At 42.0% G+C, this 25,000-nt stretch overlaps 1 protein-coding gene across 1 annotated transcript; it reads right to left on the bottom strand.

Annotated features, from left to right (window-relative positions):
• Positions 1-5: 5 nt before the first annotated feature.
• LOC121307578 (cytohesin-1-like) lies at positions 6-22,112 on the bottom strand. The gene is made up of 11 exons (XM_041239776.1): positions 22,008-22,112; positions 14,577-14,641; positions 12,328-12,394; positions 11,908-12,026; positions 9,557-9,637; positions 9,065-9,177; positions 8,576-8,724; positions 7,830-7,941; positions 1,441-1,517; positions 772-843; positions 6-164 (listed from the first exon to the last, which is right to left on the bottom strand). Exons 3-11 carry the CDS (start codon positions 12,385-12,387, stop codon positions 6-8), a joined length of 942 nt encoding a protein of 313 aa, XP_041095710.1. The 5' UTR covers positions 12,388-12,394; positions 14,577-14,641; positions 22,008-22,112.
• Between the last annotated feature and the right edge of the window lie 2,888 nt (positions 22,113-25,000).

Here is a 25,000-nt window from a genome sequence, read left to right as displayed (position 1 = left end):
AGCCCTTACTTGATGCACTTGATCCACTCGTCCTTCTCCTCTGTGGCAGCGGCCGAGATGCGGTAGAACGTGTGGTTCCCTTCCACCACGCGGCCGTCCGCCTCAGTCTTGCAGGCTTTGATCACCTGGTCTTTGTTGTCTGGGATGTACAGCTCAAAGCAATTCTGGAATAGATAAGATGCACACACTCGCAGACATCAGTGATGGAACTGAGGCAGTTATTTCAACATCGCGTTCTGAACTGGGAGCAGACAAGAGAGACAAAGAACACGGTTCGATTGCTTCAGCTGACATTTATTGCTTCTGCTTCTGCCTTAATGCTCCCATTAATGCCCTCTGCTGTAACTAACCATGCTATTATCTCTGCGTAATCCTGCATAAGTAATTCATAGACATGGGATGATAACAAATACGAACTTTACTGGGAAATAAATACATTTATAACAACGAATGGAAATAAATTAACCTTTCTACTGATCACCAGCCACGCTTAGCAAGGTGGATGCCCACTCATGTTCGTGGACCAGGGTATGACCAGAGATTAGCCTGGTGTGATAACATTTTGTCTATAGTCAGAAGAAATGGATCTCTGGTATAGTCACTAAGACCACCGCCATAGCCAGGTCTGTTGACTACATGAGAGTCAAACCAGTCCTCTGCTTTATCCCCTGATCAGAGCACTGTGACAGACAGAGAGACCGCTTCATAATTACTATGGTATCCATGTCATATTCCCTAACCTGCCCAAACAAAAATAAATAAACATCTTACCGGCTTTTTCGAGTCTTCGACTTCTCGAATGCCGAGGTTTTCCAAGGGGATAATTCCTCTGGGTTCTTTGTCCTTCAAGTAAAATAAATAAATAAAAACACTGCAGTGAGTTTAGAGTTGATCATGAGGCTGTCTTACAGATTATCCTCTGCTGCAGGTCTGCTGGGGTGATTCATAACACAAGGCACTGCAGAGCTCCACAAAGTCAAATACAAGGCCCTGCAAGTGGTCGCTTTTATTATAACCAGTGTATTAAGAACCCAGCGATAGAGCACTTAAATCACACAAGATGAATCACTGCAGAGAGAAGTCAGGATGACCCAGCAGGACAGTTGCCTGGCCATACAGGTTGAGTCATTGACCGCTGAGTCAGTCCATGATAACTGTCCCCAAAGTCCACACTGTAGTATAACTGCACTTTTTGAGGCTATCAGTATCAGCACTTGATCAATGGAGTGTGAAAAAAGTAATTGTGTGCTGCAGCTGTCAGAGATCAGCTTTGCAAATGCAGCGTCATTCCAAAAGGTGTATTTATTAGAAGTCAAACACGTTTCAATGTGCCGACAGATGAATGCGTTGCTGTATACCCAAGTATGGCACACACTATAGGCCCGGCCGCAGGGTGCAATGCAGCAGAGGCTCCCGTGGCAGGTGCCAGTCTGTACTCACTGTGGTGTACTCAAAGTAATAAAGGCAGTTGTCTGTGAGAATGAACCACCGTCTCTTCCAAGTTTTTACACGGCCACCTAGAGGGGAGAAATGGAAGTGTCAGCAGAGCAGTTTCCCTGGAAACCAAGCGCAGCAGGGCTTAGCAAAGTGCAGCAAGGGGAGACAGACAGGTGGGCAGGCGGACAAACGGACGGACGGATGGATGGATGGATGAAGGCTGCCACAAAAAACACACAGCGGCTGGTTTGAAGGTTTGCTTTGGGATTAAAAACGTCTCGGAGGTTCTTCCCGTCAGCCTGCTTGTCATGACATCCATCAATCCATCTACTACACAACCCAAATCACTGTCAGCTTATTTTTGTTAACAACTCGTCCACCGCATGTCACCCCACAAGCAAAAAAAAAAGACCCAATTATTGTTTTTAATTTGAGAAGATCAGTCATCAGCAACCTGTTCAGACACATGACATGAGAAAAAAATGAAGTACCACTTGACAAAATGTTTGCAAAAACAACAAAAAAAAAAAAACTAATGACTTTACTTACTTTAACTAGACTCAGATATCAGCCACTAAATTCATTGTGTGGAAACTCAATGGAATGGTGTTCATGATCCTGGAAAATAAGCTGCCTTCAGCAACACAGAAATAACGTGTGCTTTGACAAACGGCCCTTTGAGGGCTCTCAGGTCAACACTACATTTCCACTACCCAGTGGTAATCTGCAGGTCAATTTGTTGAATTTTTTAATTAAACACATCGTTTTATTATATTGTAAGGTTTTTGTACACTGTGAGGCTTGTGAATGCTAGTTAATTTACTTTTGTCATTGGCGACTGATGTTTTGACTCTGTCAAGGGCTATGGAAAATACTGTGCGCTTTAGGGCATGAGGAATACAACCGCATAGCCACAGCAGCATTTGCATTTAATTATGCAGCAAAACAGAATCGTGTTTATGTGCTATTTATACATTTTTGCCAAACTTGTACGGAGATGACATAACATTTAGCATACATTCAGCTTTCCGCAGTCTGCACCATTACCTCAGAACAAGCCAAATGAGACACATGCGGACTACCAGGCTTAGTTCTGTGTTCAACTGCACTACCTCACTACAGATTCCTTGCTAAACTGCCAGGATCGATTCCTTTTGAAAGATTTACACATGCTGCCTTCTATAGGGAAACCAAAGCATTGGCCTGGGCCAGACAAACAGAAGGACTCAATACCATCTGTCCCATCAACAGCCACCTCCTGCAGTTCACAGCCCCAGTGGAGGTGGTTAAGGGGCTGAGAATTAAAGGCTTCCTCCAGTTAAAAATGCTGCCTCACCGGAAAGCTGGGTTCTATCAAGCATGTTCACACTGCAACCCAACAGCAGATAAGCCACCCAGAGCGGGGGCTGACTGTCTGCAATCTTCCACTTCAATCTCCTTGTCTGGATGCCCAGCGTTCCTGTTGCGAGCCGCAAAGCGATGCTCTTGCTGCGGCTGGCTGTGCTAATTTCCTGTCCTAGTTCACGTCATGCTGTATGCCACATCGTTTTGCACATTTCCTAATCTTGTCGGAAGCCGCGCCACTGCCTTGGCACAAACAAAAGCACAAATATTATCTGCAGTGGGAAATGTTCAAGTCATATTCTCTTAACTGCTGCATTGCACAAATTTAAATGGTACAACAATGTCACATGATGACCACTGCTAAATTATGAACTAGTACCAATAACAGTACAGTGCGAAAACTCTTGACATATAAACACTACAAATGCGTGTTCTCCAATGAACTTTCCTGCAATCTAGATTTAGAAAAGGGCTCAAATGGTAGTGTGATATCCCCAGTACACTCACAGAAAGGGATTTTATCCCAATAAGCTTTAAAATGAGTGTAATTTTATAGAAACCTATTTTTTCACATTTAATTTTTTTTATCTGCAACTAATATTTTCTGAAGAGAGTGTGAGAGTTTAAGGTCTGTTTAATGCTGGATTAATAAAGGCCCCAGCAAGTTGGTGACTTCAGAGGAGAGTGGATTTAAATGAGCAATAAGTTTTTAAAAATAATTATAAACATTGCAATTAAAATAAAACCTATTTTGTCTATAAATGGGTTCAGTGGAACAGGAAGCTTTCTGTAGCAGAGATAACAGTGCAAGACGTATTTCAGCTCCAAATGCGACAGAGCGGAAGCACTGACAGGCTCACATTTCAAGATCTCGGCTTGGTGATAACACGGCTTGATCCTCAGCACAGTTCTGCTGGAATGAGTGATCTACCTCACTTGTGCTATAAAAACGCTTACGCAGATGTACAGATTCGCTATATAGCATCACTATAGAACAGCGTAGCGCTCGTACTGTATTGTCATGTTAGACTTTCTCTGGACTAGACTTTTTTTTTTTTTTTTAATCCCTGCGTGCAATCAATCATTTTTTTGCGTTAAAATATGAATGCTAACGTTGAGTGGCCAAGGTTTAGAAAAGGCAGAGGGAGGATCGGTGGTGCGCAGAAAGGCTCTAATCTCCGGAGATTATAAAAGTGTGAGATTGTTACAGCTGCTCAGATATGAGCAGGGAGCATGTGGGCTCCCTCAGGAATTAACTGTAAGCTAATGGAGACCCAGGAGCTTTTCTACAGCACGATACACAAAACAGGCAAGAAGCCTCCTGATGACAGCTATGAACTTCAGTGACACAGAGCGGTTTAGTTCAGCAACTGACAGTAATGACTTAACTGAGTAAGTTTTGAAGTAATCCCCCCCCCCCTTTTTAATACACCATTACTTAAAAGTATGCTTCAATATACCAGATACTTTACAGACTCTAATTAACCTTAATTAATTAGTGTAATAGTTAGCTAATCAGCAATGTGCTTCTATAAACCACGACAACAAGGCAGCTTGTCAGTGCCAGCGCCACAGAATTGACAAATGCACTTCCCTCGGCTCCCACTGTTTGAATAATAGTTTAAAAAATAGGAAGATCGTGCTAGCAGCTTAAAGCGTCATTCCAACTGCAGTGCTTCCATGAACTCTGTGATCAAGCCTTGTTGGAGCTGCTGAACTTCGGTGGATGCTGTGTTGTTTAGATTCTGGTACTTGACGTGTAACTTAATCACACAGCTGCAGGAGAAAACTCTGTAAAGCAGATCTGGACTCTAAAGACACAACTGCCACAAACCTAACAACTTGTAGATGAGCCTTATTCACCACTACACAGACTCAGGTGTGGCAGAGATAGCACACTGTGAAAACCTCTGGAATGGAATGGCTCAGTGCATTGCAATACAAGTGTTATTTTCAGCCCTATAGAGTCATGATCACCTGCCTAGATGACACAACAAAGTTGCTTCTCTGGTTATGGGTGTCAAGCTTGAGGAATTTCAAATACTGTACCCAGCCCTCAAGCCCTCACCTTCTACCTGCACTCAATCCAGAAACATCAACTGAATAAAATCAACACATAGGCAACAACATGACACTATTATTAATTTCCAGCAGATTGAGTGGAGTCAGGATCGGGTTGAAAAGGGTTAATAAGCATCGCTTCAGTCTAAATCAGGGTTACTGGACTGGTGTGGATCACAGGCTGTCCAGGGCATTTCAGGACAAGCAAAAATAAATAAATAAATAGATCTTCACAGAAAAGCTTGACAGAGAATTTCAACAGAACAGATCATTCATTGATACCTAGTTATTTGGTTAGTGGTGTGGATAATCACATTTGAACAGTGCATTAACCAATCATCTGTCTGAACTGTAAACTTGGATTTGCATGGTTAAACAGCGTGCCTCTGTTTCGTTCAAATGCCTCCTGAAACTGTTACTGTATACTGTTCAGCAAGTAGCACTTCGTCAAATTGAATGTGTAAATTAGTGTGAACATTTGGTCTCGCTCTTATCTAGTATCTTTTTATTTTATGTTTTTAAATCACTGCTGTATTTACATGTGTGGTAGTGGTTTTAATCAGATAACCAAATGGTAACTGATTAGATGATTCAGAGAAAAAAAATTTAAATCACTAATGAAGAAATGCATTGCAAAACTAAAACATGCAGTCCAATATCCAATACACCCTGCTAATGTTTCTGTGAACTAAACCCCGAATTCCTCCCTCCCCTGTCCACAATACTGTCCTGATCCCTCAGGGGATTTCAGCTGCTTCTTCTGGTTTGGGAACCACACCCAGCACTAGCCCTTCGATTCCCCAGCAGTCCAGTACCGTACCCAGTCAAGCCGTCATTATAGTTTGTTTTAGCATTCAATTTAGCCAATTTGGTAGGGCGTAGTATTCCTTTTCAAGAGACGCATATGTTAATTTTTTTTTTTTTTTTTTTTTTTTTTTTTTAATGGCGAAGCTTGGCTATGGTTTAAAATAAACTAATATATATAAAAAAAATGAACGAATGAATTGAGGAAAACAATTGAGAAATGCCTATCGCTGGCCTCTCCTTTTGTTTGGGGCAGCGGTAATGGTAGGATTGGAGTTTGGATCGCAAGGCTTTTGAAAAGGAATAGTGCAGCACTCTACAGAGACCCACAGAGTCACCATCAGGGAGGACTAATTCTCCACTAGGCACAGGCAACACCGAGCAGCTGGGCGCCTGCCCAGAACTGCTACAAGCCCCAAAACAACAGACACAAGCAGCACGTGGACATCCACCAGCTTAAAATTAAACTGGAATTAAAGCTAAAATAATAGTCATAATTAAAACAAACAAACAAAAAAACAAACAAACAAACAAACAAAAGCATGGCTGACCACCAGAGCACCCAGGAGCAGAGCTATGGGCTAGGGAATAGCGGGTGTACATACCTCCTGAAGGTTGGGGGGGGAGTAAGAGAACAGCCAAAATCATGGAAACAAACAAACAAACAAACAAATGAGGAAGAAAAGAAAAAAAATTAAATCAAAGAAATCATACTCTGCTTTTTGGTATAAGAACTTGGTATGCAATATTTTACAAAGTAGGCAATGTAGTAAAACAAATACACAACATACACACACTATACAAAATTAGCACGAAGACTTCTTTTATTATGCTTCACTTTTGTCTTGTGCGTCTCTTTCTTTATGTGGTATTTGGCTCAGTTGTATACTCTACAGTAGTGCTTTGGAATTTAAACACACTTACTGTACTTTAAATGTTAAAAAAAACAAAGAAAAACACATTGCCGTACTTTTTAAACTGCATTATCTCTTCTTATAGACACAGTGGGACGAAAACCCAGTGGCACAGTGGCTAAATGCTGGCTGGAACCCAGATAGGGAATGACATTATTTTTATGCATGGGCTGGGTGTATGGGACTGGGTCTGTAGAGAACAACACAGCACAATGTATTGTTAGATGAGAGTGGGTGACTTCAGTCGATAATCATCATTTTGGTGTCACCTGATACTTGCTGTGGGGTAATCACTTGAAAACTCATCCAGACCAGACCCAAATGCAATATATAGTTTCTTCAAAATTGAATATGCTTCAAATATGTGTGGGGGGAGGGGCGATGGTATGGAGATGCATGAATGGAAGAGTGGGGTAGTGTTAGCACTTTGAGGAGCTATTATCTCAGTACTGTACGTGAGAAAGACTGTGAAACCTACAGAATATTGTCTTATTTAAAAAAAAAAAAAAAAGTTGCCTCTTTTAGCCACTGTGGAACTGGAGAAAATCAAAAACAAGTTTTTCAGACACAAGGGCTTGCGATTGAATGAGATCCCTCAATTTGTTTTATTTTTTGATCCACACAAGGAAGTGAATCGGGCTCTACACAGAACTGGGATACAGCTGGATCAACCAGAACACACAGGACTGGTACTGAATAATCTAGCCTCATAGTAAAACTAAATGAAATGTACTTTATTACACGGACACTGGAAAACATGAGGACATCTGCCTCTAAATAACTGAAACATGGGTAGGGAAACCATGGCAGCTGTTGAAGAAATGGTAGAGCCAAGCTCTGACCACAGGACTGCTCACCAGATAGGAAATTTCTGTCATAGCTGGCATACCCAGTGTGACGGACTTCAGTATTAATCTAGACCCAGTGTTTTAATGTGTATGGGGGTTCCCACAGCTCAGGTTTACAAGAAAGCTAGAGGGAACAAGGGGAAATCAGCTAAATCCGAACAGATACCAGTACATGATGCATACAACGAAGGCACTCTCATTAGTGATGGTGGCCTTACATTCTGATGTTTATATTTTAGTTAATAAACTGCACCAAACTTTACACATTCATATATTTCATCAAATATAGTGCTAGGCTGAAGTTACTAACAAAACACAGGCGATACTATAAGTATACAGGATGTCACTTATTTATTAACACATGAAAAGCCCTTTAGCTCTTTTGCATGTATTTCTTTCAGAAGCAAGGCACGTTATTTACCGAGCTTGAGGAGCCAGCCCTCTCTGTCGGGGTTGAAGAAGGTGTGTGTCAGGTCGTTCCCATCATCCTCTGGGATTTTAAAGGGTTCGTTCTTAATGCTGTCGTACAGATTCTGCACAACAACAGAGAGAGAGAGTTAAGACAGAACTGTCGCAGAAGCAAAATTCAGTTTACAAACTGTGACCTAGAGGCAGATTCCCATTCCAGCCATGTATCTCTCATGCACTCCAAGATTCACACATGCCTAAAACCTCATCTCACACAGCATGCAAGCAGCTTTTCTGGCAAGCATTGAGCAATACTGAAAACAGCAATTAAAACAGGAAATCCAAGTGCAACTTATCAGCATTCGATTATCTGTCTGTATATATTTCTCCAAGACCTGCCGAGTTTATTCATGGTATGCCTAAGCAACTGATAACCAACTTTACAAAGTGCATTCAGAAACAGTAAACAGAAAAAAAAAAAAAAAAACACAGCATGACCTAATTCTCCAGTGCACAATTTGCCATTTTTTCCTCGGAGGGAAAAAACCTGTTCATGCAGCAAAACAAGCACTTGCACCTAATTAGTCTCAACAGACTGGATAAATTGGATTGAAAATACATAATCCAGGTGTTACGGCTGGAGTATTTTATGGCGGGGGAAAACTACACAGGAAAAAATAAGTGTCTGAACACTGCAGTCCCCGACTAGGGGAAGATGGCTGGGAGTGATCCCGTGGTCTGCCAGCAGGGGGCACTGACCCGGAGCAGGTCCTCTGGCAGGTCCCCTCCATCGTTAATGCCCCGGTTCATGGCAATGAAGCGCTCCACCGGGGGCTTGTCCTTCACATTGGGGTTGTGCAGGCTGGTGTTGAGCATGATGATTGCGAAGGAGAGCACGTAGCAGGTATCTGAGAGACAAAGGGAGGAAAGGGTTAACAACGCCAAGCTAACAACATATTGCCAGCTAAATGTTTGTCATGCAACTTTATGGATTTTGGGAGTTCAAACAAACACTTCATATTCTCTTTTTAATATGATACACAGCTGACACTTTGTCAAGCCATACAGTAAAAATACATTGTTTGCCAGAGGTCACACGTGAAATGGGCGGTCTGTCTAAAAGCTGTAGCTGAATAAAAAGGTCCACAAAAACAGATGTGGTATAACTGGTATGGGAGCTGAACCCTTTTCCTACCAGCTTGCCAAAACGATTCTTGCTCCATCGGCCCCGGCGCTGAACAGACATACCTGTGGACTGAAAGACCCCTGGGTTACACCGGCAGTATCGCTGGGCGAACGCTTCCATCATGCGGTCAATCTTCTGGGCCTCTCCGGGCAGCCGGAAACTCCAGAGGAACTGCCTGCGAGAGGAGGACAGGAAGGGTCACACTGTGCTACTACAAAGAGGGAATACTGCGATAGGGATGGGAATAAGACAGCAGTTTATATCCATTCCTGGTTTTTTGTGTTTAAAACCAGCACAGTTGACAATGACTTAACACTGGTGGAGGCTACCTTGTCTTTATGACCTCCAGGAACTCCTGCACTTCACAGTCTCCATCTAGACAGATCTTGCACCTCACAAACACCCCAAGCTGAGCAGACAGACGTCCTTTGACTGTTACATTTGTAATCCGATGTACAGCTGCTTGGCATTGCAACATGTTGTGACACCATGGCTCCAAGTGGAGACCCCGCTCAAGCCCCCCTCAAATCACCACTGCCATCATCGTTATTTACCGTAGAGCTTGCACCAGGTTGAGGTCCGTGAATTCATGCAGCTCCACAAAGGCATGAAGAACTTGAATATTGAAATCATCCCTAAAAAAAAAAAAAAAATGATTGAAAGATGACTGAATATGCACTTATAAAGCAGCATCAATCCTTCTCATTTTCAAAGCATTACATCACCCGTGACCCCTGACCTGCTCATCAGCGATAGCCCCCACAGGGACACAAGCCCTTGTACTCAAGCTCCTGAAGTTATAACATCCCTTCCATCTGCTGCTGTAATGTATCTCAGTGATGCACTGCAATTCTGACCATTCTTAAGTACAGTGACTGTTGTTCATACAAAGCATAACTGCACTATGCCTAATCCTCCAGTGATTCCCAAGTACGTTTTCTTTCATCACTTAAGTGTACCAGGCATTACAGGGCTTTAATGGGTACTATCTAGAATTTTAAATGTTACAATACTAACCTGCAGCTTGCTTAATAATGACCTATTTTGCTCCTGCTATTCCCCAAATGCAACCATAGTGGATTACATGCACCAGGACTGCTCTCAATCATTACTGACAGAGGCATTATCAGAATTCAAAATGCACAAATTATCACTGCATTATCCCAGCAGGACTCTTTGTAGCAGAAGTCATTTTCAGAAATATGCATTGCAATTAAAAATCAACACTCTTTAGCAATTGCAGCATTTAATTAAATATAGGTGAACATTTACCTAATATCTGAACAAATTTGCATTTTAAAAAGGATTTTATAATAAAAAAAAAAAAAACAGACATTTCCTTTTTACCAAAAAAACTTGGTAAGTGAATCTAAAGAAGCTTTTAAAATTAATTGCAATAACGATCCTGCACACCTGTCTTACAGTGCTTCACAAAGAGCTTCAGGGAAAACTGTTTTTAATAATCTTCAGCAATTAAACAATGCCCTTCACAATCCGTAAGGAAGAACGTACATTAAGATAAACAGATTGCCTGAGGCTCACAGTGGAAACTCACCATTGCTGAGTTTGGAATTTCACACAGTGATTTATGCATTTGCACACACAAGAAGAGAATAGCTCCAATAACTCCAGGATCAGGGATAGAAAGAGCTCCCCACTGAATAGCAGTTTGGGCAAGTTTAGCAGGTTTTACTACTTTCACAAGATAAAAGATCATCCGAGGAGTATAAAGAAAAAAAATCTGATTTAACATTCCCTTTCAGATGAACACTGACTTGTCAACCACAGAGTGGTGCTGTGCACAAAGTAAAAAAGTCACTGGAATCAAAAGGGAAACAAGTGATTTCTGCCCCGGATAATCATATTTTCTTGAACCTCTTACAAGATGAAAATGGTTAAAACTGCAATTTGAAGGAGCCACTTCAAAACAACCACAAGCATTTCATCTGTTGTTATTTGCAGAGTACCTTTTAAATGCATTTTCTAAAAAACTAAAAAAACACACACCAGTGTGTGGAGCTCAATCAGCATGTTCTAAAATTACAAAGCACAGAATCCAGAGAGACGCACATGACCTTGTAATTACTGTAATTAGAGCACTGAACTGAAGTATGGAAGCTGGTGAGGGCAAGACCTGACTAGACTTCAAAACACTCGCAATTGAAGTGTCAATACCTTACTGACCCAGGGACAGGCAAAAAGTACAGGAAATATATCTGTTACTCAATGATGACCTACCCAGGTTTCTACATGTGTTAGAGACAGTGGTGGATGAATCAAAAGCTGGTCAAGATCAGAAATCGATGCACAGAGCAGACTGACTGACGCAATCTTTTCCAGCCATCGATTGCAGGTGAACACATGAGTCAGGACTTGGAGAGCCAAGGCCACCTAAAGCAAGTACTCCAAGATGGGTTTTATTTTGCCATTCCTTCTTCACGTTACATCTCATTGCTGGGAACTTTACTTCCCAGCCATGCGGGTCAACATGTGTTCATTTTTGTTAGGCTTTATTTATCCACTCCTGCACTGTTCATGCTATCTGGACACATTAATGTTTTGTATTTACAGCACCAGTAGTTGCATGCATACTTGGGTTTCCATTTTAAAGGAAAGGCAAATTTTGAGGACGATTAAACATATTTTTAAACAGTACAAAAACTAGCAAGAAACAACAACTCAACCCTCCTTTGTTACTGGCGCATGTTTCTTCTCCTGAACTGCCTTTTGAGGGACGATTTGTTTTCTGTGCAAACTTAATCAGCCAACACAAGGTACATGTGTGCTGCTATGTACTGAATTATTTACTATGCAAATCAATACAAACAACCTGGAAAGATTCATAAAGCCTGAAGCCAAGAACTAGAAGATAAAGCTCTCGCTCTCTCTCTCGCTCGCTCCTCACCTCTCCCCCAGGTAATCTCCGATTGCAGTCTTATTCAGGCCTTCTCCCTTGTACAGGAACTGAGCGATATCCTCACAGGTGTTCTTCAGCAAGTCATTCTCTATCAAGAACCGGATCCCCTGGAAATCAATGGGAAGGCACAAGAATCGAAACATGCAAATTCAACAGGCTCTGCTTTGAATAGAATTTAAAAGCACAGGCTGCCTGATTTATATCCCAGCCGCCAGAGATATAGTATACATCCCTCGAGCAGGAGTGATAATGAACTAGACAGCAAGATAAAGCATTTCTGAATGTTTAAGACAAGACAAAAACGGAAATATCGAAAAGGACATGTAGACAGAAAGCTAAAGCCATAACCAGAGTCAGGTACAGATGTTAACAGCAGGAGCAGGCTGACAGATACAAGTAAACGTCTACCTTTTTGGGGTCCATATTGAATTTCTTACGACCCATGGCCACCTGTTTATTTCTTTGCATGTTTTTCCTGTATATATATATATAAAAAAAAAAAAAAAAAAAGAATAAAAATAAGAATCAGGAAGTTTGTTGTAAAAATAGGTTTAAGATCAGGCACCGTAATACATAGGAACAGTTAGTTCTCTCAAACTAAAAATATTGCTCAGCCACAACTTTTGCTGCCCTCCCCCCATATTTACAGTTTGGTATCTATGAAGGAACCGCACACCCTCTTATTTGTCACCATCGTGACAAAGTCAGGAATGTGGGGCTACATCTGTGATCAAAGGGGTCCGTTTCCATACCAACAGCAGGTCCAGTAATGGAATGCTGATGCCAGAGCAGGCAAGAGTGACAAGAGTAGCAGGCAAGACCTGTTCCATGTATCATGATGCTATTGTGCAAGGCAGCAAGGTGTCTCACCTCTATGGACATTTCACAAGCTCTGAATGACCCTTATCTTTTATACCCAATTCCCACCCCCACCCCCCTCCCCAAAGACACATTATACAGTTAGAGAACAGCAGATAGACAGACAGTGAATTCACAGACACTGCCCTCGGCGTTGTACTGCTGTGTGTTTGGAATGTCTGTCTCTTGTCCATAAAAAAGGACCATATTTTTTTGTATTATTATTACTGGGATAATCTTTAACCAGTCTTGTTTGCATTAGAGATTAGAGATCCTTGTCGGAGTCCTAATCACTGCCGGCACTCACACGATGCAGAGACAGAACTGTTCCACCACTATAGGAGGGTCATGCTTCAAGCAACGTACACAGTTCTGTACTGGAAGCGACACTAAATGTATCAGTAACGCACAAAAGTTAAATGGTCCACAAAAAGAATATGCTAGGGGCAGTCGTGCAATATGGAAACAACTCTTGAAACAAAATCTGTTACAGTAGGTTTTAATGTCCCCATGAATGCCACCAGGTCTTGCACCATATCACAGGGATGGAAATAAGACTCCTATAGAAAAGCAGTTTCACCCATTCCAGTTTTTACTACAAGCTTGATAGGCCACAGTTTATAGGTAACAAGCTCAGGTGTGCCTTATTATACTCATAGTAAAACCAGGAATGGATCAAACTGCTATGCAATGGGAGACTATTTCCATCCCTGTGCATCTACTTTCTCTTTGGGAAACTTATGTATACCAAACAACCAAGGACTGTTGAAAGGCTGAATGAGTCAAAAGAACCGTGTCCATGTCTGGAGGCTGGGGAGCAGGGACAGGAGAGAAAATCTTATATCAACTGCCATAAACAAAGAATGTAAGCAAGCCACTGAGGCTGAGGCGATGATTCTATCATCCTGACACAGTGTGCAAAGCGGAGTCCTGAGTTAATTACAATCTAACCATCAGTACTGCAACAGGGGAGTGTCAGGCTGTCTCAGCTCCACCCAAGAGGACCACAGAGGAAGGCACGGGAGCAACAACATGGACACATCTTTGAGCATATATTAAAACCAACAGGAAAATGGAAAACGCAAACGTCGAGGCGAGAAAGTGGAGTGAATATTCAGTATTTGTGTCTTCGTTAAGAGGTCTTTTGCAGCAACATCATTAACTAGAACAGCTGTTATTTCAAGAGTTCTGTCTCGAGGCATCATTTGCATCGCAGGCTTTATTGTACATCCCAACACTGCAACACTTAAGCATTACGCTGATCTACCAAGAAGCACTTCATTAGTACATAATGCTAAGCTGCTTTTCAGAGAACACAGTACATTATACTTGAGATGGTAGTTTGTTTATGTGTATTTGGTATTTAAAGTCTTTCTTTCATTTTAGTGACAGAGCAGTTACATTCATGCAATGAAAAGCTGAAGACATTAGCGTCGCCCCTGCTGTGAATCCTACAGCCACCTTTTGAGTCACCCAGCACCATAAATAACTCACACGCACTGCATCAATATGTAAACTTTATATTTTCCTGCAGGCATGCTTGGCTTGCCTTTACCATTTCATGTTAAAAGTTAATGCTGTGTAGTTTTAGATCAAGCGACCATCTTCATTTTTGTTCTTGTTAAATCACAGTGGAGATGTGAAAGGGAAGATGGTTTGGGGAAAGATTTCCAAAGCGTTGACAAAGAGGGGAACATCTATCCACAAATCACCAAATGAAAAGAAGCCCTCGCATAAGGACGACACCCCACCTTTCATCAATAACTAAATAAATGAAGAAGAAGAAAGAGGTGGCTTACCGCTCTTCAGTGGATCCCAGGTTCTCAATCTCATTCGTGACCTCTGCTATCTCATCCTTCAGACGCTGGGGGAGAGAGAGGGGGGACAGTGAGGAGGGGGAGACTTTACCTTCTTAACTGCAGGCCCTGCTATGGCAGTGACTCAAGTCAAGCTAGAATTAACTACAAAAAACAGTGTCTTATTTGGCATTGTATTTTCCCCTTTGCTCTTTCTCTTCTTTTGGTTACTGCCCAGAATTGCCATGCAGCACAAATTCATTTTTTGTAAAACAGTTTACCTCCAAATAAGCCAGTTGTTGCTATGCTGGATTTTGAACTGTAGTGATGCAGGACAATCCTTCACCACAGAACCCAGTATACATACTCCATTTTATTTAACCTTTACTTAAAGAAGATTGAGAAAAAATTCTCATTTTAGAATGACGATCTGGTCAAAAACAACATAAAAACAAATTAATTAACTAAGTACACACACATGCATCAGACAATAGTGAATTCAGATTCAGATTAAAAACATCCTCCGAAAAAAAAAAAAAAAAACTCTTGAGGTTTTAATTTGTTTTTACACAGGCTACACAGACATTTCAGAGCTGTAACTGCAGTTCCCATTTTAAATTTACACTTCCATGGCCTTACAGTTTTAATGGAAAAGTTTTCTACAGCACTAACAGACCATGAATGTATGAATCTCCTTGGTCAATGTAATGCAGGTCCCTCCCTGAACTCGGAGAGCATCTTGTAAACTCCTTGGCCACTACCAGCCCCGTCTCCATGAAGAGAGTCAGTGTGTCAGGTGTCCTCCTGATCACTGCAGAGTCAGGGAAAAACTAAATGAAAAACCCACCATCCACAAAGGTTCAACCAGGCACATCACAGGCGCCTGATCTGAGAAAGACCCAAGAGGCCAAATGGCTAGTGCCAAGGGACAGGCAGGCATGAACTGCAGTGAGAAGCTGGATACGCACACAGTATGAACCTCGTGCAACCCGCGAACAACTGAGCAAACAAAAACAAGAGACATGCCATGTGGAACAAACAGCATCTTGAGAGGCAGCAAGCTGCTTTCCCTCAAATTAAAAAAAAAAAAATGGAAATAAGAAGAAATACAAACTTCTCCTTGAAGAACTCCAGTGTGTGCAAAATCCACAGCCTGAGGGCATTTGCAAAGAAAGTTACATTTACACAGAGTCCCATCGGCAGCCTGAGACATAGCCGAGCAATTAACTGCACAAACAGCTCGGAGTACCAAATCCTGCAAGGAAATCAAAACGGGACAGCCAGGGAGGGAGTGGAGGGACAGAAGCATGGACTAGGTGGGGTCACATTTTAGGGAGAGGAAGATGTTTGAATAGCTTCTTGCACAGCATTGCAGCTGCATATCATTTCACCATTTAATTAATTATACATGTATGCTTTTTAAATATTAACAGAACACAAAATGCAGAGCCAAAGGGTTTAAGCTTCCTCCTCCTATCCCTTTTCATTAATGTAGTTCTTCCACGTCAAGCCCCTGAAGTGGCACAAGGTAGGCGTTTCTGAACAGTATTTCATGTTACTGTCTATTAAAATGCTGTGCATCAAGCCTGTACGGAACACAGGTCTAGACAGGTCGATATGTTACAACTACCAGTGAACTGAGCATCCCGGAGGACCTCGATTTAGATGTGGACTCAGCAAACACATACAATAATACTGTAACAAAATGCTTTGCAACTCTCTTCCAAGTGAAGAGGCACATCACCAGGTATCAAAACATGCTCCCTCATCCAGCTCTCTTACGACAGTCAATTCAAACTGTATGTCTATAAATACAAGGATCATGTTAAATTACCTAAAGCATCTTGTCAACTAGTGCTTCTTTTAGGGTTATATGCAGGCAGGGCAATGTGAAGCGTGTTTTAGTGAGCTCTGTGCTATGCTCTCCAAGCACGCTGCGGACAAAGGGCCACTAGGACCCAGAGGGCAGCAGCTTGGCAGCACCACCCCTGCCCCTGGGCTTCAGAAGTGCATTGGGAATGTTATTTTAAACTTGTAATGATTCCACTTGATATTGTTAATGCAATCAAAGAGACCTGTGTCAGCTTTGATCAAATACAATAAGCAGAGACAGCCAACTATGAATAGAGCTCCTCTGTGTTCACATAAAGGTTCAGACTGGATGGGTTCAACTACAGCCTGTACAGTACGTGACTATATCCATAGGATAGGAGAGGGAACTGTATCAATATATACAGATGTACAGGCTACTGCAACAGATACTGTGTAGACTACAGTATCTATAATACAGACAGGTAGAGGCTGCACATTTGGACAGACGGGTAGAACAATAGACAATTGTGCTGTAGGGCAGAGGAGACAAGAGTAGGTAGGCAAACATTTCCGTCAATGCAAAGGAGAATAAAAGGTCTACTCTGTAGGATAATTCCTGGCAAAGGCATACTGCGTCCATTACTCAGGGTGCTGGCTGACATTCAACGGTTTTCAAAGTAACCCTCTCCCACAGTATTTCTTTGAATTCCTCAGCTTAAAAGCTGGTCTCCAGCTGTCCGCCCTCACACTGGACACTGTATTATCACTCTCATTCACAGAAGCATCCAACGCAAACCAATAACCTCCACTTATTTTCCTCTGCTCATTTCAGCAAGACCAGAGAGAGAGAGAGAGAGAGAGAGAGAGAGGGAGACCCAACCAGCTCTATATATCCGGTCTCTTGCTCTTTCACAAGGAAGAGTCCCACCTACTCAGCATCCTACACGACTTTCATATGAAACCCTGCTCAAGTACGTCTTTGTTTAAAACAGAGAGAGAGAGAGATGCTGTGCACTTGCACGCTGTGTTAGATGTTTGCTTTTAATAACCTTCAAATATATAAAGCGATGCCCTGAATAAACAGCTTGATTGCTGCAGTGCGTTTCACCATGGCTGTCTTACTGATGTCATTGCACAGATTACAAGAACCCTTCCGGTACATCAGCTGGTTCCTCAAACAGACACTCTCTTCTCGCACAGGAAATACAGCCTCATTACGCAAATGCTTTCAGTGTTGAAATGGGGAAAAGGAAAAGGCAAGGCCCTGTGGAAAGTGCCATTTTTCTTTGCTCTTTATCCTTACATCACCACATACCTCACATACCACCCATCTGTGAAACCGGTAATAAGACTGGAAAACCTCCAACAGTACACAGCCTGGTAAACTGCCCTGGCTTTGATGCTACTTTAGTATTGGAGGCTTATCTTGTATGCAGTAGAAAAGCACTCTAAACCACAAGCATTCTTAAAAAGCACATTAAGGGTTCCTGAAATGTAGGTCAATCTCCTGAAGATTGCTTTTCAGCCAGATACAACCTGAAATCTCCAACAATAAGGCAAACTGTTACTAAAAAATAGCATTAATCCCTTTCAAAGCTTATCACATTTTCTATAAACTTTAGAAAAATAAATAAAGGCAATAATAAAAAAATTAAAATTATAATAATAAAATTCTGATTCCTGCCTTGCAGGGTGCCAGCAAACTGATGCTGGTTTATTCCCCATTGGAATAATTACTTTCTCTTGCTCTCTTCTCTGCAGTATATTTCCATGTATTATTTGCATTGTGCTTAAGTTCCTTTCTTGCTCCTTCAAAACACCATTTAATGTAGTGGCTTTAATCAAAGCAGAGTTCATTTGCATTTCAAAGCCAAGACCACCACAAAGCTGAACACTGTTAAACAAGACAGTGAATCACAGGGTGTTCAGCATGCCTGTCTGTTCGGCTCATTGGAAAAGCTTGCCAATCTGCCCGAGTCACCTGTTTGAACACTCAATACAAAAATAAATAATAACAAATAAACAGCTGCATACTGTCCTTCTATATTAGCAGAACTAAGATGTCGTTTTGTTTTAGCTAAAACAAAGCCTGTTTGCATTGCTCATAGCTTTCAAGTTGGGCAAGACGGTCCTTGCACTAAAATCTACCCCTTGGGAAAGCAAGCAGGACAGTCCATCTCCCCCCTACGCGAATAAGGCTACTTACAGGAAACACACCTCAGAAGGGGGATCAATAACACCACTGTTCATGATGTGTATGTACACGCCAGGTCTCATGTCATGCATGGTTCCCCACTATTCTTTTACCACTGCACCTCAGTTCTCCATTCCTCGGGTCTTGTGCCACTGCTGTATGTCATCTACGCTAGCATCCCTGGGTGGATTTAACAAGTATATTGCAGCCTTCTTTGTTCCCAGAACGATGGTGCAGCAAAGTGCTTGAGCCAAACTAAAAATAAAAAATCTTTATAGGATTTTGAAGCAGATCAAATGTGGAACAACTAAAGAGGAAAAACAATTAGGATTTCATCTCCATGCTGGGAAATCAATGGGACGCACAGAGAGCTCCCTGTGGGAGGGTCAGCAGGAGGACCTCGGTCTCTCAGCATGAATAATAGCTGAAGACTGCAACTCACCCTCCCCAGTTCCATCATTTTATTTTTGCAACAGTGATGGAGAATATCATCTGTAACACGGACAGGGGAATGAATTCTACAACAGTCCACAGTCATCAAGACTACGTGGAAAAACCAGGTGTACTTGAACAACTAGCTACTGGCTGCAAGGCCATGCGGAGGCAGACAATCCAATTACCTTTTAGCTGGGAAAGGGCTTTGGGGAAATGTAAACGCATGCAAATAAATGGAGAAAGGTGAAGCAATATTTCTTATGACTGGATGAACAAAACTTTGTTTAAAATAGATATGCCTCCACTTTCTCTGCTTATTGCCTGAATTAATACACTCACAAAAGGCACCACCCCCATAGCTAAGAAGCTAATTGAACAGGCCCTTTGTTTCTGGGCACTGTGCAGGGCTGCTAGACTTTGCAAGTCAATCTAGGATCAGACTTGCAGTTTCTTGATGGCAACATCATAATGGCTTCAGATTATTTTATTGTAAAATACTCTCCTTCCACTGTGCCGGGACCCCATAAAACTGCAAGAAAAATTTAAAAAAAAAAAAAACACCCACACCTCATGGAGCAATGGCTACAAAATACCCTGTTGCAATTAGTGACTAACAACTCATTTTTTGTTACTCGCCTTGGAGAGAAAATGTTTAATTGATACTCCAATTAGTGGCAGTGTTGTGGGGAGAACTATAAAAGCAACTTGGAATAACAAGGTTTGTTCCAGCTCCTCGTCTACGAAGCAAAGAACCTATTCTCCACTGTCATGACTATGGCACTGCTTGATGATCTGCACTGGTTCCGAAGCTCTCTAAACTGACCTCCTGTGTTCGACTACACTTTAACTTCATAAGCATCTCTGCTGCACACAGTAACCACTCCTCTGGATGGCCGGCTGTGTATTCGTTAGTTTTTTTTAGGTTTATTAGTCTGTTTAATAGTACACAGTTCCTCAACTTCATGGCAGCTTTATTGAGATTACAGCACAAGGCTGTTCTACACACACAGCACCCCTTATTTCAATGCACCGTTCCATCACTGAGGTCTGTATAATGCTTGCAACTACTTAACTGTGCAAGCAGCATTGATCCAGATAAATTGCCCTCAATGACTGTAAAAAATACCTCACTATCTTCAACAAAATGAAATATGCTGTGGGTAATGGAGCAGAAGTAACTAAAAGCAACCTCAGAAAAGCTGCGTGTTATCAGAAACCACAGTGCTGCCAGTAAAAGATAGTGGGAGCTGCAGTATACTGTGTAAACAACCCATCCACACCTCTGGAGTAAAACTAAAGGCGGCGGCAAACAAAATACACACTACTTTAAAAAGGGAGGATAATCACTAACATCGCTTTCATTCAAGGTGACGCTGATCCAAAGTCAATTTAAAAAGTTACTCCAGCGGAAAGAAGCCCTTGCTGCTCACTGGGGGCTCCATTATCAGTAGATGAGGACAGTGCCAGCAGAGTTCCCTTCCACTTCTTTAAGCAGCACTTACAACAAAAGGAGCACAGTGCAGCTACCCCGGTTCAAGAAGCAAGATTGCATGCATGTCTCTGCCTGGTGCTCAGTGGCTGCTGAATTACAGACAGCACGCTCCCAACCTAGACCAATTTCTTCCAGGTCAGAGGGCTTGCAATGCCCTGACCCATTCCCGCCTGCTGATCTTTCTAGGCTGTCAACTCCTGTGTAGTGTGAGCCGTCTGGATTCATCGCAGTGTTTACCTTTTTCAAGACAAGAATGTCTGAAGCTGCACAAGGATCTAAACTCTTTGTTTATCCAGGGCTGTGCCACACAATGGAAAAACAAGTTCTAAATGAGGTTAGCTGTTCATATCAATGACTCAGAAAAGGCAGGGGAGGTGGAAGGTAGAATTAACAAGGTCAGCATTCTAGCCAAGGATAGATTTTACTCATATAAAAACACGCTAAGCAAGCAAACAGCCACAGATATGAAATGCAAATAAACCACAGAACACAGAAAACACAGCATGACTGAAATTGAGAAGCACAAGAATGTACTTCGTGGATGTCGGTTTTCAGGGGATCCCTATATTTTTACAAACAAGCATCCAAACCCATTTTACCACAAAATAAACAGCCCCAAACATTAGTGTGATGTAGTACCAGCCTGATATTGCATAGCGATTCTTCGTCTTAGAACTCTCCTGACTTCTAATATGCCTCCACTGACTTCATCTTCTACGTAATGCTTTGTGGACACATACAGTATGACTCCTGTTTTTATTTACCCCCTGCCAATATCTCAGTTTTCTAACTATGCCGGCTCGGAAAGACTTGTGGTTCACAGTTCACCCTGAGAGAAGGGAATATTCCATGTGTTTGTGCTATCACACCACATTCATTAGATATTTTCTTCTATAAACAAAAGCTGTGTGTTAAAAATGTCCTTGACACGCCTCTGTGCACGTACTGTTGTGGGCAGCAGATGCTGACTGGCCAGTAAAAAAAAAAAAAAAAAAAAAAAAAAAAGTAGGACGTTGCTAATTAATTTACAGTGACTAGCATGAAAAAAAGAGGGAGTGATCAGTTTGGATTAACCCTTTCTCAGCCACCCCATAATAACGTTTGACAACTGAACCAAATCAGCACTAGTTACAGCACAGTGCCTGGGAGCTAAATAGCAACCCAAATACATGGAGACAAAACAGAGACAAATAGCTCTGTGATTTCACTGCTTCCCTGTTACACATAATAGCTACGGTGACCTGCAGATGATTAAAAAATACAAATGGTTTAAAATTTATATTCAGTTATGTATTGTGAACTGTGTTTCAGTGGTTTTTAGCTTTTTTATTTTTTCTCTCAAGTACTAGTGTTCCCAGCAGGGACCACCATGTGTACCAGTGACTGTGCAATCTTAAAATTAGGGAATATTGTGGTTGAGGAATCATACTGTCACAAAGAACAACTGCCGGCATGTACCAGTGCTGGTATGCGTGCCACAGGCTGAAAACCGCGGTCTCACCTGAATGTCCTCCAGCAGCTCCCGTTTGCGTCTGCGGATATTCTCCAGCTCCTGCCGCTCCTCCGGGGTCAGGTCGTCAGGAACTGGGGGAGAGAAAAGGGAAGGGCTGTTAAAATCAAGAGAGGATCCGAAGCAGGATCTGGTGAACTTCCAGCACAACCGTCGCACTCGGCAACCTACCTATAAAACTGCTAAAAAAAACTGCAGGCAGGACTGGTTAAACTGCCAACATACAAGTTGTGTCACTTGCAGAGCGACCAGCACAATCTGTAAATTCAGTAATTGCGTGTCATCAGCATTGGAAACGAGAGGATTCACCTCAAAAGTCTTAAATAAATAAACTAAACTAAAGCACATTAATCAAATGCTGGCACAGACTTAAAAAATAAACACTGTAGTGCCAGCTGGCTAGTTGACAGAGTTTTGTAAGCTTAACAAAGGATGCACATAAGTAGACAAATCAAACACCAGCAAGGAACACACGGACCACGTTTTCCTGTGCCGTGGCTTTACTAGAATTAGGCAGAGATCAGATCTGTTTGATTGATGATCCCCACCTTGGCTTACTTTGTGAGCCTCAATTGAAATATTCAGTGATCAAGATGTTGTACTTAAGCCCCGTTAGAAGATTCTGATTGCATGTAACAAAATCAGAAACCGACAGCGTTATCTACCGAGTGGGAACACGTCCAGTGAGTAGCTGCCTTAAATGCTCTCCTGTAGAGAAACTAGCAGTCAAAATGCTATCTTGAGCAGCCATTTGTCCACCTACCCTTACTTACAAAAGGCAAACGCATGGTTAGCCAGGAAGCTAGGTCCAAGTTTGACGTAAACAGATCCTGGCACGGAACGCTGTCAACAAATTTCATGCAAGCACTGTTTGGAATTACAAACATTTCAGCCATTCCAAGCGCAGCACTATTTAAAGCAGGGGCAAGCAGTCTTGTAGCTCCTGTAGGCAGACAAAGAAAGTAGGCATTCTAAAAAAAGACAAGTTGGGAAATAGACCCTCCAAGATACTAAGTGAAGCAACAGGGCACTGCTGCATAAAGTCGAGATATCAGCTATTTATATCGAGTCAGCTATTTCTTAGCAGTCATCTGATCTCAACTCACACAGCTACATGTCACATGGCTGGTAACAGTCTTGCTCGTCTGCCCTTAAGACAGACCTCCAACCCATCAGGCCGGCTATGTAGAGTTCATAGGTCACGACCCGTAGCTAAAGGAGACAAACTCATTGTCGATAATGGGATTTCTGTGTAGCAGAGGGATGTGTTACACTTGCTGTGCTGTACTGACATCCATTAAGGTTTGTTTCTGAATCCCTTTTGGATAGGGATGTCAATTAAGCTAGACTGCTAAGGATGATAAATTGGCTTGCGAGGCATTACAACACACAAACTGCAGCTGTGTAGGGTGTTTCCATAGCGTGACTTACTGCACCAACACAAGAACTGTACAGTATATCCTCTAATGTAATGGACAGAGATAAACAGCCAGCATCAACATCACTAAAATAAACAGTAACCTGTCGCACATCTGACTTTGGCGGGACCAGAGTATGGGCAGATATATAAAACGATGGATAAATGAATCCTATTTCAAATACCATTATACATAGCTGTAATTACTATATTCGCACAACTTTTGTTTTTAGATTCAGCTTTTATTAGGACGCTCCCCTAAATCCCTTGTTTAGAAAGATACAGGGTGTTAATGCCTATGACAGAGTAGCCGTCTGTCGTGTGGATGCGTGCAATCACTGCTGAGTGACAGGCTGGAGATCGAGACGGAGAGGGAAGTTGGCACACCTTGCAGGCAAACAGGACTTATTTACATATCAAAACACACTGAGCAGCTCACGTGACACTACCAGCAATAGCAGCGAATGAGCACATTCAACACAGTGTACGAAAACTGGTGGGATCTACAATCTCTGGACTGATCTTCTCTGTTCAATAATAAACTAACGTTGCTGAAGAGATTGATCTTGGAGGATAAACGGCGAGTGCAGATACTGTACATAAAAACACTTAGTTTGTGTTTGACTCGGCCTGCTTTGATTTACTCTTAGATTTGTCTTCAACCCCCCCACCATTCCCTTATAGTTGACTGCTATCCATCAAATATCGTGGCAGTGCAGCTTTGCCATCATTAAGATGTTTCACTGTAAGGTTTCAAGACTGCTCGTAACCTTGACAACCAGCAGCATGTTTCCAAGCACTTGTTATTGCCATAGCAACCAGACAGCCTCTACTACCAGATGGATTTCATCAGACAGTCTACAGCTGGTACCCGTCACCAGAAAAAGAAAAATCTTTATATCTATATATCTATATTTTTTTTTTTTAAACCGGATATGAGTCTTTCATTGCAGAGAAGTTTGAGCAACTCCACATTTTATTAGGAGCTTTTAAGCTCTAACAGCCACAGTGATTAAATTGCACGTACTTGGTATTTAAATAACCTGCTCGAGTACCAATCACACTGAAGAGAACATTTGCAATTACAGCAAGGCACGGCAGGCAGAGTGCAATACTAACATATTCTACTCACTCTCCAGTCAGTCAATGAACAACACAGCTTCCTTTTATTGCAACCTACTGTACAGCCTATCATTATGAATAATAACCTCAACCTTTTCCAATGGCTAACACACATAGGGGTCTATTCAATATGTATTTTTTGCAGAAGGAAATGCTCACACGTTCTGTTATACCTTAACCGTGGTACACGTGTGTATGATCTCAGAGGCAGTATTTAGATGCACTGCAGTTTAGGTCAATCAAATAGTCCTTGAGACACACACCAGCCCGCCCCCGCCCCCAGATATACGGCACATTCAGCGCTACAGCAGAACCTCAAACACTGCAGCTTGGGACCCCTAAAGCTTTTCAAACAAAGCCTGGGAGGAATGCAGTATTTGTATAGGGCTAGCACACCATAATAAACTCCAGAGTTTCTAAAGGGATGCCCTGGTCTTGGAACCCT

The sequence above is a fragment of the Polyodon spathula genome, chromosome 57, assembly GCF_017654505.1.
Source record: "Polyodon spathula isolate WHYD16114869_AA chromosome 57, ASM1765450v1, whole genome shotgun sequence".
NCBI classification, from domain to species: Eukaryota; Metazoa; Chordata; class Actinopteri; order Acipenseriformes; family Polyodontidae; genus Polyodon; species Polyodon spathula.
Note: the sequence above shows the minus strand (reverse complement) of the source record. Positions and strands in the feature narration are given on the sequence as shown.